At 35.2% G+C, this 14,622-nt stretch overlaps 1 protein-coding gene across 5 annotated transcripts in view; it reads left to right on the plus strand.

The window, feature by feature from the left end:
* LOC134535777 (uncharacterized) overlaps positions 1 to 14,622 on the plus strand; it is a 192,054-nt gene that overhangs the window by 146,938 nt on the left and 30,494 nt on the right. For 4 of the 5 annotated variants that reach the window (XM_063375030.1, XM_063375029.1, XM_063375032.1 and 1 more), the window contains exon 11: positions 8,576 to 8,771. In XM_063375030.1, coding sequence (XP_063231100.1) covers positions 8,576 to 8,771 — 196 coding nt within the window. Of the gene's footprint in view, positions 1 to 8,575; positions 9,536 to 14,622 lie in introns of those variants that run through there. The other variant, XM_063375033.1, reaches the window with a different exon arrangement.

The following is a 14,622-nucleotide window of genomic DNA, read 5'->3' on the forward strand; positions in this document are numbered from 1 at the left end:
TTGTGCCTGCCTCTACAAGCTATGCCATCAATACAGTAGAACCCTGTTATAATGTTTTTCAAGGGAGCACAAGAAAAAAACATTATAAGCAGGAAAACGTTATAAGCAGGAAATCTCAATTTAGCACTTAACAATGTTCGAGCTTTATACCAACGGACTCACCAAGCTATGTAAACAACTTTAATGTTAAAACCAAAGATAGTATACTTGATACATGAATTTTCTGAAACAAGCCAAAAAATTTTCAACTTCGTCTTGTTCCCTGGTTAAATTTTGTTTGTCTTTAAAGATAAACTGCCACATTTTTTGTAAAATTAAGAGTGAGAACGTCTACTCTTTCGCCACCTGGAAATGTTTAATTTTGGTATTCATACGTATGAATGAAAAAAAAAATTATTTGTAAGCAATAGAAAACACTTTTAGTTATGCCCTCGCTCAATGGTTGGCAACTTAAATATCGTAGGACTATGTACGTGCATCTGAATACCCACAACATTAAGAGTGAGAACGTCTACTCTTTCGCCACCTGGAAATGTTTAATTTTGGGATTCCTACGTATGAATGAAAAAAAATATTATTTGTAAGCAATAGAAAACACTTTTAGTTATGCCCTCGCTCAATGGTTGGCAACTTAAATATCGTAGGACTATGTACGTGCATCTGAATACCCACTGGAATGGCAAGGAAGAGAAGAGTTGACTAAGGGTGCCAACTGACACGCAACTATGAACATTGTGTACCTTCAGTATATTGCATAAAATTGTATTTTAACAAACTTCATGTATTTTATGGCAGTGATTGTAAACATAAATATACATAAAGGAAACTTTTTATCGTAAGTGTTGGAATAATTTGGTTTTAAAACATTTTTTCCCCATTTATTGAATGTTAGAAAGTAAACATTATAAGCAGGAAATTACACTATTTATGAACGTTATATGCAGGAAATAAATACATTGTCCTTATGGGGGAAATATTGGGACTTTAAAAATATGACATTATAAGCAGGAAAACATTATATGCAGGAACATTATAACAGGGTTCTACTGTACTTCCATGCCTGCCCCGCCTGCGTTTACTGACTGGCCAGCAATGGAACATTTAGAATGTTACAAGGAACGTACCTGCTCCTCAGCGTAAATTACATTTTGTTACATACAAAAGCACCAAATCGGCTTTCTTAATAGACTAAATTTAGTTTTGGCAAACGTGACATAAATAATATTTTCTTGTATAAATAAAAAGGTTTATGACTACCACAATATTGTCAGTAGTGTTTAGAACAATAAAGAATAAATATAATAAATTATATTATATAGAAGTTATTTATTTACAGTAAATAAAAAGACTAGCACAATGAAAACATCTGTTAAAGTCCTTGCACTGCATTTACCAGATTTCTAGTCAGTCTGACTTGTAGTGAGACTGGGCCTTAACAGACACACTGGTGACAAGTCACCCACACCATCAACGGACTTGCAGTCTGCAACCATACAGCACTAGTTTAGCAGATGCCTGCCAAATAAAGTTCATTACAGCAGTAGTAAGATATGTTAGTTTTTTCTAGAGAACATTAATACCCACCATTGGTCAGCAAGCATAATGAAAGATGGCTTACAAACTAGTTTTCAAAAATGCCTGTGTTCAAGATGATAATGGTTAGAACTCAGGGATACTGACTGATATGTCACAGGAACTGGCTTTAGTGTGAGAGAGAGTTACCCACGAACTTGAAACCGTGGAAAGTTTATATCAAGTAATATGCTTTGCCATAAACCTACATCAACTGTGCCATGTAAGTGCTTCCAAATTGTTTTCAGGAGAAATACTTTATCATAGTTTGATTATTAATTTACAATATTATAATTTATTTTAGTATAAAATATGGTTCTGAAGCTTAGGGGAAAAAGGGGGGGGGGGGGGGGGGATTTAGGGAAAAACCGAGTAAGATTGTTTATTTTTTCTTTGATGTAAAAATGGGAAATGTTATATTTTTATCAATGTGAGATATTACAGAAAATGGTTAAAATTAAATAAAAAAATGTTCATACAGTTTTTGTATCACAAATTGGGAACCTATATTTATTACCTTAGGGCCTATCTGCCTATACACACCGTTAAAGGTAAAATAATCATTATAGGTAACACAAAGTTTAATTGAGAATAATATTAAAAGTAATACAGTAAATTATACAATACCCTGTTTTATCGCACAATCGTTGCACGCGCATAATTGTCGCACTGATATTTTAGGGCGTCAAAATTTGAATGAAAAAACCAATCGCTTTTATATTTCGAGCGCTTTGTGTAGGTATTTTTTCCGTATAAAACAATGTATTGTAAAGTAGATATCTAATATTTATTTGGACATTGCCACTTACTTAATTAACAGAAATACAAAGTTGTCCAATGATTAAATTTTCTTTTAAAGGCGTTTTTAACGTTATAACTTTTATCTGTTTGTCTGCGTCGCAGCGGTGTACAGCTTATAAAAATGTAGCCAGCGCTAGTTGGCATCATTCAGGTTTGGTTATGTTGATTCCCGTATAGAGTGCGCGCACGTAGTCGAATATCGATAGCTCGCCGATTGTATGCAACGCATGCTCTCTGTCGAGTGCCGAGTTAACTACATTTGATAGCCCATGCTTTCACGTGATGCGTACTACGATGATAGTTATGTGTAGTGACTGCAAAAAATTGTGAAAAAATTATGCCATTGGCGGTGTAATAAAAAACCTCATAGCAGTACATGGGTGATTCTACAATTATAGGATATTTCTGTATACCTAAAAATCAAAATGTCAAATACGTTTTAAAATTTCCAAAAAAATAATTTTAATACTTTAAGAGGTACATAATTATGGCATGGTATCAGCAAAGCTTAAATATTTTTATATGTTTTTGTTTTCATTTTTGTATACTTTCACAACCATGTAAATGACATGTGGGCATGTTAATGACATTCATGAGCATGTGAATGATCAGATATACAGCAAATAGATAATTAAATGCAATTTGATTGATTAAAATAAAATGTTTTAATTATACTCTGAAACAAACTCTTGCTAGGATTACTTTGAAATTAAGCATAAGTTTTTTACACTTTCACAAATTTTAAATTTAGTTTAACACTTAGGGTCTTCGCAGTACTTCACTACAGAGTTTATCAATTTTTGATTTTTCAGGCACTTTGAATTTGGTTGATGACGCTGGAATAGGTGGTTTGATCATGCACAAAATTCCTTCTCTTGGGTGTAGTTAACAAAAGTATTTTTTCAGAACATCTGGTGCTGCTGCCAAGTTCAATATTTTGTAGTACTTCATGATCTATTTGCAAACTTTCTTCCCTTGAATGGTGAGAGACAGTGTCTAAATCACTTTCTGAAGGTGAATCTTGAAAAATTTCTTGCAAACCTTGCTTTTTCTTTCTGTATGCAGCTGTTTCTTTTCCAGTTTTTGCATTTGTTCCTCAGCTCTCTATGAGACATGTCCTTTACTACTTTACCTACACCTTTTTCTTTATTTTTTATGTACCCCTGCTTCTCTTTTAATTTATGTTGTTCATTTTTTTCTTCTTTCTTTTTTTTTCATTTTCTGTGAGCTTTTTAGGCATGTTTTCCACGTCCTGAAAAAAAGTTTAGTTTAGTGTATTGCATCCAATATAAAGTACATGAGTGATAGGACAAGTAAGAATTGATTACAAATTTTTTTTAATGATTAACAATGAACAAAATTATTTTTATTTGCACAGGTAAATCAAATGGCATTTGTAATCAGTTGTCATAAGAGGAAGGTTTACTCATTATTTGTAAATTAAAATACTGTTCACTTTTAATTTTATATACACTGTACATATAAAATCTTAAAATTGATAAAAAACTGAAATAAGGCATTACATCCTTGACTCACCAACACATGCACACACACACACACACACACACACACAAAGCCATTTTTACACTTTATAGTACATAATAGTAGGCTACAATTGTGAAAATGTCATTCGCATAGCTTATAAGTCATTCACATGCCCAAATTTGAGGCATGTGGATGACAGCAAACCAGCCATGTGAATGACAAAATGGTTGTTTAATGCTTCTACACAAGCCAGTTTATAAGGCAACTATGTAAAAATTTGGCCAAATGCCTTCAACTGGAAGGTTTACCCAGAAGTATTATCCAAATTCAGTTATATTTCATATTTAGCTATTAAAATAAACCATGTTAATGATAATAAATAAAAGCTCTCACCTTGAAAATGGATTAAAGTTGGTAGTTAAACACACAGTTCTTGAAATACAGTCAGCAACAACAAGCGCTAGTTAAGAAGAGACATCCATGTTGGTTTTCAGGCAGTGTAACCAGACATAACAAATTTCCTTTCTTAGTAAAAAAAAATCTTCTTTTCAGACATGTTAATGACCAAAAATCCCTAGGACAATCACTATATTAATTTTAAAATAGTTTTTTGCCCTTTCATTTTTTGTTCAGTTAATATTTTCTTTATAGCATCATGTTAAATGAAAATAAATTATAATATTAACAGAAAACAGATAATTTCCAGTAGAAATCTGTGAGAATGTGAAAAATTATGTGAATGGGACAGGGCATGTGAATGACATTTTAGGAATTTAAATTAATTTTTTTTAATAAATAAATATATTTTGGAGAATTAAATTTTTGAAAAAGTCAGTATAAACTAAAACCTAACTGTGGGGGAAAACCAATATTATAACATTGTGTAATGGAGACTTAAATTACTTTAAGACATGAATATTCCCATATTTGTAGAATCACCCACATATAAATGAGGAAAGCAGTGTTTACATATATTTTATATTGTAGATAAAAATTCAATTATAAATAGCTGTTAAATTTTGTATGTGAAAATCTGCTTAACATAAACAGAAAAAAGTAAAAACGTCGTTAAGTGATTAATTTGATTAAACATTGTTATACTTTTTGATTACAATACTTTACATATGTTACCTTGGTACTACTCTTCTCAAGAAAATACTTATTCTCACATGGTACTTTGGTACAGTTTTAAAACCTGTTTTGTATTTAGTATTTTTTTATACATTATCAAAGTGATGTCTTATTTTGCAAAAAAAAAATTGTTATAAACTAAATAACACAGGCTTTACAAAGACTAAACATGTCGTAACTAAGTAAAACCATTCGAGATATTCCATTAAAAATCCTAAGTTACAATACACAGTATTTCAATTTCCAAATTCAATTATAGAGTCTCTCTCACTGTATATACTAGAAATTCTCCTCTGCAGGCAAGTTTAGTTGGTACACAAATGTGTAACACAACAGTTACCATAGTATCTTACACAGGCACTACAAAGTAACAGACTCTGCCACACTACCAAAAAATTGAGTGAAAAGAATTTCTAGATTTTCAGCCTTTGGTAAGCCAAGTAGCCTTCGAAAAATTTTGTCTGGGAAAGTTGGCCAAGGATAGGAATCTTCTTTTCATTTGACTTGTACAGTTTTTCAACAGCATTGTTCGAAACATTAAAGTATCCAATTTTCGCGTTATTTCGTAAATTTCTCGCTTCATCGTTTTTCGGGGCCTCTAGTATGCGTTCCGTCTCACGTTCGTGTTACAGTTTTGGTTTTTCTATTTAAAGTTGAACAAAATGTTTTTATTGCATGACTTATTAATTTTAATTTTTTGGCTTGCATTTTTATACTCTACTTTTTAAATAAAAGTACTTTCCATGCATAGGTTTTGTTTTTACTAATAATTTTACCTTTAAAAAAATGCTTTTTTCGCACCCGTACTTTTTAAACTTTATTTTAGTATAAAATGTGCGACGATTATGCGATAAAACATGGTATTTCAGACAATTTTGTACTATTTAAAGCAGACAAGTGTTTCTGAACTGTCATAACTACAATATGGATATAATCTATAACAATAAAATAGGCCAAATAACTAAGAATGTATTACTCTTACTACAGAATCCCTGACAAACGCTTTACCAAGTTCAAGAAATTTTTAACAATTAAATATTCAGCCCCAACTACAGACTATGCACATTAATGAAAAGAATGTACATTTGTACGAAAATTCAACTCTGAAAGATAGATCCCATCAACATAATACGATAGGATAGGGTGGGATACAATCCTGTAGTATGATACGATCGCAGGGTATGGTAGGATATGATCCTTTCAGTAGTATTCAATCTGTAGGGTACGATTACAGGTACGATAGGATCCAGCTCTATCTAGCTACAATGGGGCCATTTGCATTTGGCTCCAACTGATTTCAGTTATAGTTTGCTCGAACTTGACCCAATTTTTGGAATGGTCATTGGTGTGATATTTACTTCTTTAAGATAAAAATTGTATACTGAGAATTTAGGTCTTAGAAATCATTGGATATTATGTACGTTATCTATTCACTTTCTGAAGTGGTATCAATCTGTGTTGTATGTGTGTGAAATACAGTACATAGTATGGTGTCATGTCACCTTCCATACCTTTGGTTACTTACTACCTTTGTAAGGGACTGTAAAAAAATCCAAATATATGACGGCTCTATGGCTTATACTATATTTTTAACGGTACGAAACACACATACTGAACACTAGCAAACATACACAATGCATTTTGGTACACTGTTATTTTGAATATAGTACTTATAAATATTAAAATAATATTACATATTTTTTGTATTTTTAGTGAACGAAATGCCACAGTACCGATACATATATGGAGATGTTGACATTACTGCTCTTGATATATTATAAAAATCTTCCATATTTCCAACAGAAAATCCTCACTTTTGAAAAGTTTTCTGGAATACTATTACGTTTATGTATGCATCATTTTAATATTTTGTCAGCGGGAATTAATTTATCACATGCAAGAAACTTGTTGCAAGTAGTTCCAATTCTTGTCAACAGATGCAGCCACATGTTGTGTTGAGTTGTGTTAATATTAATTTTTAATGCGGGATACTTACGATCGCAAGAGAAGGGCTTCGCTAGACCTCGAGGAGAAAGAAGTTCGTCTTGAATGATAGTGTTTCTCAGCTTTGATTAGCATAGAACTTGTCTGAGTAATTAATATTTTTTATTGAATTCCACCTGATAAAAAATATTGTTAAGTGCTTATTTGATAACAGAAATTCACTTATTAAACGAAACTCTGAATACAATTTCATGTCTGATATCAAAAAATAATGCATGGAGCGATTATTTTCTCAGTAATAACAAGGAGACACGGAGAACAGCAGAAGAATTCTTGCCAAGTATAATCAGGAGCACTTAAAGATAGGTAACAAACAGAAGTCTCGCAAAATCCAGCTCAGTGATTGCATTTAGATGATTAATATATAATATGCCTAGCTTATAATAATATGCTTAACTTTATCTGTTACAAATGTGCATAGGCATGAAACATATATAGCTATTCTAGGCACATTATTATATTAAATATGTAAGTATATGTATAAAAGTATTCACTGAGCTGAATTTTGTGGTTTTCTCTGTGTGCTACTGGTTATACATGAGAAAAAAATTGCTCCATTAATTTTTTTTAAATGAGGCATTAAATTGTATGTTATTTTAAATTGGTGAATTCATGATACCATATTAAAATAATATTTTAATCTGTTAAAATTAAAACAAAAATATGCACTTGACTCAGTTGATTACTATGCCTTATAACTGAGAAACTATCATGCAAGACGATTTTCCTTCCCTTGAGATCTTATGAAGCATAAATACTTGCAACAAGTTTTTTTCATGACAGTTTCTCACTGACAGAATATTAAAATGTGCACATATAAGAGCAATAATATTGACAAAAAAATTTTTGAAAGTGAGAGTGTTCGAACCTGGTTGGATAATTTTCTGTTTGAATTATCGAAGAAGATTTGAATGATTATCAATAACATCAGCATGGGTCCAAAAGTATTAGTGTCATTGTTACCATATATGTGTCAATTTTGGCATTTTGTTCATTAGAACCAATAGTGCTCAAATCATGAGAAAGGCAATTGTGCAAAGAGCCCATTGCAGAAAATAAGTTGCAAGCGCTGCTTGAAGTTTGGATGAAGTTATAATTAAAAAAAAAAAAAATCTCAAAACCTAAGAAGGTACACTTTTTTCGTCTACTGATAAAATGTCAGTTAAAACCATGATTTTTTCTTCCTTTCACCAACTTTACTGTAAATTTTAGAATACTAGACTGTAAAATTTTACTTAACTAAGTTTTATTACTTTTGAATATTTACTGAGAAGACTTTGAAAAAACCTTAAAACCTGGAATTGGTTACTGCCAGGAGAGTGGCCACCCTAATAAAAATAGTTGATCTGTCTTAGCATTTTAAGACTGATTGAATTGGGAATCCAAAGCTTTTCCATAGTGCTGCTTGCTCATTAATATGGTTGGATACGTGTTAGTGATAAGTGAGTAAATACTGTTTTATTTTTCTGGCAACAATTTTAAATAATTCACTTATTTGCAAGTTGTGTGTTGCCTGTATTTAGTTAGTGATATTGGCTGTGCTTTAAGAGTAGTGATCAGCAGCTTGGTACTGTTGTTTCAGGTCATTACGCTGATTGCCAAGATGGAGTGCCTGCTCGGCTCGCCCATCAACCCTCGTATTCACGCATCAATGGGAGCCTGGCTAGACAGCATCAAAAAAGTACAGGCTCGTAGGCGAGATGAAATCATCAACTCTACCAATCGCCAACACAATCTCGTTGCAGGCATACAGACGCCACGCATTCAGGAGGAGAAAGGTATGTGACAACATCCAACAGGCAGGCACATCATTCTAAATATTGGATATTAGTGTGAAATGTCAAAAAATTCTTAAGTAGATAATGTTAGCCAAGCACTTTTTTTTCTCAGTCAATTCAGTACTGATAGCCATTACTGTAACCGCTTTTAGAGCTACTGGTACTTTGTGAGACTCCCAGATTGATTAACAACTTGAGGTAAGTGGCCCATCTATTTAAACTGTTGACTAATGTACATATAGTCAGATTAACATTGGAATCTGTAAAAACTGCTAAAGATAGCCTAATGAAGTAAGAAAATGAAAGTACAGTCAAACCTTTCTGAAATGACCCCTCACGGTTCCCAGGAATAGGGTCATAATAGAGGGGGGGTCGTAATAGATGTTTTCCGAATTTTCAACTGATTTCACCAGCCGCACCCCCCCCCCCCCCCCCCCCCCCCCCCCCGCCCCTCACCAAACCGTTACTCTCTAAGAAACCAGCCGTACATTGGCAGGATGCTGTCACTCACAATGCTTCAACCATCATGACAAGTCCGTCGCCCTACAGGCCACCTCTAAAGAAAATATGTCAAAAGACAGTTTATTTTTACTTGTTAGTTCACGTGTACGTATTCTGCTTGCCGTAATTAAATACACTAGAACCCCGATGTCAGGAACCCCGGATTTAACGAAGCAGTGATTTTACGAATACATTATCGGGAACCGTCAAAAATTTGGACATTTTGACCAAAATGTGAAAATCAGAAAAAAATAAAAAATAAACGAAATGAAAGATCATTAAAATCTGTTGATTTTAAGACACAGCGTATTTTTGTGTCGGTTTTAATACTTCCAATAATGTTCATGTAAGAATAACAAAAAAATAAAAGGACATTTCCTTTAAAAATAAATCCGTGGTAGGTTCTGCAACGTGAGTGGGCGTACACAACGTGAGTTGCTTCACGCGATCACGCCGTATATTCCTCAAAAAGACCTCGTTATAGCCGTGTTCTCGTTATTACCGTGCTCGCTATAATGAGATTCTAGTGTATTTTGATTAACATACACTCTTACGGGAAAAACGTACTTGAGTAGCGCAGTTTTGATTAGCACTTCATTTTCCTTGAACAAATTAGACTGTTACTTCAAATGGCGGGTGTATAGCAATTTATGTTCACATTCAATTCAAACTAAAAAAATTGATATTTGGACAGGCCTAATTGGGACCATTAATATTTATGAACTGTGTACGTACACATTTAAATTGTACACGTTTTAACTTCCATGTTAATAGTCACAAAAAGTGATATGCAAGAGCTTCACTATACTTCACATATAAAATAATCTTCATTATTTTGAAGTGCACGTGTTTGAATATTTTACGATTGCATAAAAAACTGAAGCTATGTGCATTGTACAGTTTAGCAGCAACAGAGACTTTCTCTCAACAATTTTTTTTAATGGTGCCGTAAACTGCATAAAAGAGAAGTTTATCTATTCCCAAACTCAATATTTTTATAATTACAGTAAAACCTTTTTGTTGCGACTTCATTTATTGCGACCACCTCTCTATTACAACCCGATTTCGAGGAACTGTGAAAAAATTGCCGAAAATCGGACAGAAAATAAGTTTCTTGTGGTGAGTAGTGTGTTAATGCGTTTCTCTTGCCGAGTGCTGTACTGCCGTAGGCAACGCATATCTAAAAATATATGTAATCCACTTCCTGTCGACCGCTGTCAGCGCTTGACAACCCCCATTCACATCCCTTTGCCGGCAGGGTGCAGATAAAGGTTTTTATGGCAACGTGTTTACGTTTAGCTTTTTGCGAATGTCTAGTGTGGTATGCAGTTAAGGCAAAGCTACCTGCTGGATTTCTCTTGATTTTGATTACTATCGGTTGACAATGTTTGCTTAGTTTTTGAATTCCGATTTGGTATATTTTCTGGCTTGAATTTGTGAACTATTGTTGATGTCTTATGCAGGTTTTTTTCTCGATTTTGTGTATTATGACTTAATAAATAAAATACCATTAAATATTAATTATTATTAATACAATGCAGGAAAAACCCTCCGGCCGCAGCATGTAAACATGGTAGTCGGCCGCTCGCTCGCCCTTGCTCACCCTCTCCCCGTACCGTGCGCTGCGACCGATCTCGGATGCTGCTTGTACTTGTTAACAATCACGGTATCTGCTTCATTTTAACGAGAGTAAAAATATATTAAAACTGTCAGCAAATTGATAAAAGCTTTATGTGTCCGCAAAACAGGGCACAACACTGGCCCGCCAGTTGTTTTCATTCAAAACGTGGCTAAAGAACTTGCATGGATCAGGCTGAAAACATCTGGCAATACGTGCAGATTATAAGGAATCTTGTTATGAATTGAGACATTATGTTTTTCGAGTAGATATACACAGCGACCGACTGGATGCACGCCCGCCTCGACTGACCGACTGGATGCACGCCCGCCTCGACTCGTTTTAACTGCCACAACGATGTTTATATTGACAGCTCAAGCAATTATCTTTTCCTGTGGGTTGATAGAAAAAGGTCGCTTCGACTCGTTTTAACTGCCGCAGCGATGTTTATTTTGACAGCTCAAGCAATTATCTTTTCCCGTGTGTTAATAGAAAGAGGTCGCTTCACCCAGCATAAAAAAAAAGGCTAAGCCACTTATTTCCCAAGCAAGAAACACACTGGCTGCCGTCTGTCTCCCCCGCATTTATCTTTCTTCTAACGTTTTAACATTCCACGTCTCGCCTCTCGCGCAAGCAATAACGAAGCGACCACCCATTGGGCAGTTTTATGCTTTTTTTGGTGACACTAGCTTGATTTTATTTGGTATATTCCTTTTCATAGGACCCTTTCTATTAAAATACATTTTTATTTAAGTTTGAAAGCTTGTAAAATTCCTTGCTAGAGATGACTGAACTCGAACTTGGTGTGAAAAGTGACATTTTTGACATACTTATTTTTGGGCTTGTTTTTGTGGGGAGGGAGGGGTCCGAAAATATTTACAACGATCTTACCACTCCCTCACCGCTTTAGTACACCATTTATAATAGCCAAATTTTACGGGAGAAGGGAGGGTGAAAAGAGCATTTTCTCACTGAAGGTTTTTCAAAGGGGAGCGAAGTTGGGGTTATATAAGGGAGGACACTGACTAGACGGTTTGTGTCTGGGAGGGATGAGCTAGCCTTGAAGAATGTCACTGCGGGGAGGGAGGGGTGAGCTTATGCATCATGAAACCGCTGCCGCCAGCCAGCCGGGTGAGCTTGGAGTACGTTTAGAGTCTCCGCCGGGTCCACGTGCCCACATCACGTGGTGGCGCCCACCCCGACATTTCATTTGTTCGTTCCCTTACATCCCTAGTACGACAATATTATAGAACATAATATAGGCTAATGTAATTATGTTAACGTCTATTCACTAGTTATACTGTCGGTGTATAGGTTTAAGGCGAATTAAGAAAGAGCATTCGTATTTTATTATTTTATTAATTTATTGAGGTTTTATATGCGTGCCACTTTCGAAGGACGCCGCCCATTAGCATACAGCATGCCACTCGTATCTGTATCCCCAACTCAATCGGTGTATATTTGCACTGAATGCCCAGGCAAGCGCCTCCAGTCATGGCACGCAATCTACAGTTAGTTGTTAATTTTAATTTAGTTCTTCACGTCGCACTTTAGCATGGCCATGCCCATACATGCAGACAGCATGCCACCCTACTTAGCCGGTGTATAATTTTGCTGTCGGCAAGGCAGGCCCACCGCCGTACAAGGCTCTTATTTCTGTATAGTACAGCCTACTAGCTATTTGAGGATTAATAGTAATTAATTATGATTTGTGTCACTATATTGTAAACATTTGGACATGTTTACATGTTAAAATTATTGTTGTATCTTAGCTTTGTATTTTGTGATCTAAGTAAAATTAACTATACATTTTTATGTAATGTATGTAAATGCTAAATTGTACATGGTGCGACGACCCAGAGATATTCCATAGTTCATCAGTTGACATTGATATTTGGGATGTTATTCTTCTTTGTTGAACATTTATTTGAGATGTATTGTTCCGTTTATTACTGACTTCGCATCATGTAGATACTGTTAGCTATGGTCTTCGAGTATTGAATTCTCGCCAGGTAAGAAAAGAGGTTGTTTAATGATTCTTCCTAGCTGAGATGCTCGCTGGTCGGCATTTTCGGGAGGAACGAGAGACTTAAGTTTTGAACTGCGGAGCGAATGGACGTTCTCTGTGCGTGTGACAGTTCCTGGGTTCGGGAATTGCGCGCAGAGGACAAGAAGATACGTGGCTACCGCGTAATTAGTTATTTTTGCAAGTCTTAAGTGAAGGAAGTCTGATTCTTCGTCATGCAGACTATAGGGAGTCGCATTTCGCAATTAATTTTACTACCGCGTCGGGCGAATATCCGTCCTTGCAAGACTTCCGATCATCTTCATGCTGCAGTTCCTGTCTGCGCTGGTGAGACCTGCCCAATCTAAAGATTTTTCAGCACACCCGGAATGGCGTCAACAGTAGCTGTCATCATCAGTATTGCTACTGGATCGTAGTTTAGACTTTCTTTCACAGCAAGACTGCTCGTATATCCTGGAAAGCTGAGGACGAGATCAGTGGTCCAAGAAGAACGGAGTTTCAACTGCCCTCCCCTGAACTAAGCCGGATTATTTTCTTACAAATAACTTATTTATTAGCTAGATGCTCATGAAATTCAATTTAACCCTGAACATTACTGGCATTAGATATAGGTATCAATGGGTCGTCGCGTGCTAGGAAAATTTGTATAAACTTTATAGTTATCAAAGTTATCTTTTTTTTTTGTCTTATCTCCTTATAATATTACTTAATAAACTATGATGAATTTAAATGTTGTAAATTTATGAACCCGTATGATACTATTTCACGTTGACCTGATACTAGATCACACACATCCATTAACGTCACAAAATAAATTAAAATATTTAATTACAGATGACTCATCAATGTGTAGCGGAAAGCAGTAAATTCTAATTCCAATACATTAAACACAATAACGTGGGTCTGAAATCTAGCCTAAATTTGATAGATGGCGCACAACTATGGGGCCTCGATTGTCCTAAGCCATTTTCAGGATAGTTGGTAGCTATTTTGTTTAATAACGTCCTCCTTCTCCCATTTACCTTGTCCGTACATCGAGGAAGGAGCTATGTCAGGTGACGAAGGTACGTACTTTCTACGCCACAGAAGCAAAGCCGCAAACGACACCGAGGAATGTGAGCATAATTCAGCAGAAAATCGTGATAGTTCATACAGCGAGGTTTTATCACCCGTTAGGTGTTACTTGGCTGATAATCAAAGTAATAAAGTAACTGGGCAAGCAAGAGCCATCGATTCCCCAGAACAAATTCCATTTTCCAAAGAGAAAGAAAACCCGGTTAGTGCAGTAGAAAACACATCACAGACGGGAACGAATTTAACCACGATGGATGATTTCATGCGTGCTTTTAACACACTTTCTAATCAGCTAAACGCGTCACTAACATTGCAGACAAACAGTCTTTCAGAGGAATTAGCACGTCAAAGAGCTAAAGCGGCGGAGTTGTCACGACAACAGACCGAACAAAATAAAACTATTTCAGAGGAATTAGCACGTCAAAGAGCTGAAGCGGCGGAACAAAGCACAAAAATAACTGAAAACCTAAATAAAATGAAAACGGAGGTATTAGCAAGAGTAGACTATAAGATCTCTGAATTCACGCAACACGTCACTGCACAAATACATAATGTACGCGAAGAAGCACAAAATTTTCGCGATTCAGTCACCGCGAAATTTACTTCTGTCGAAGTTCAGATGCAATGCATGC

The sequence above is a fragment of the Bacillus rossius genome, chromosome 10, assembly GCF_032445375.1.
Source record: "Bacillus rossius redtenbacheri isolate Brsri chromosome 10, Brsri_v3, whole genome shotgun sequence".
NCBI lineage: Eukaryota > Metazoa > Arthropoda > Insecta > Phasmatodea > Bacillidae > Bacillus > Bacillus rossius.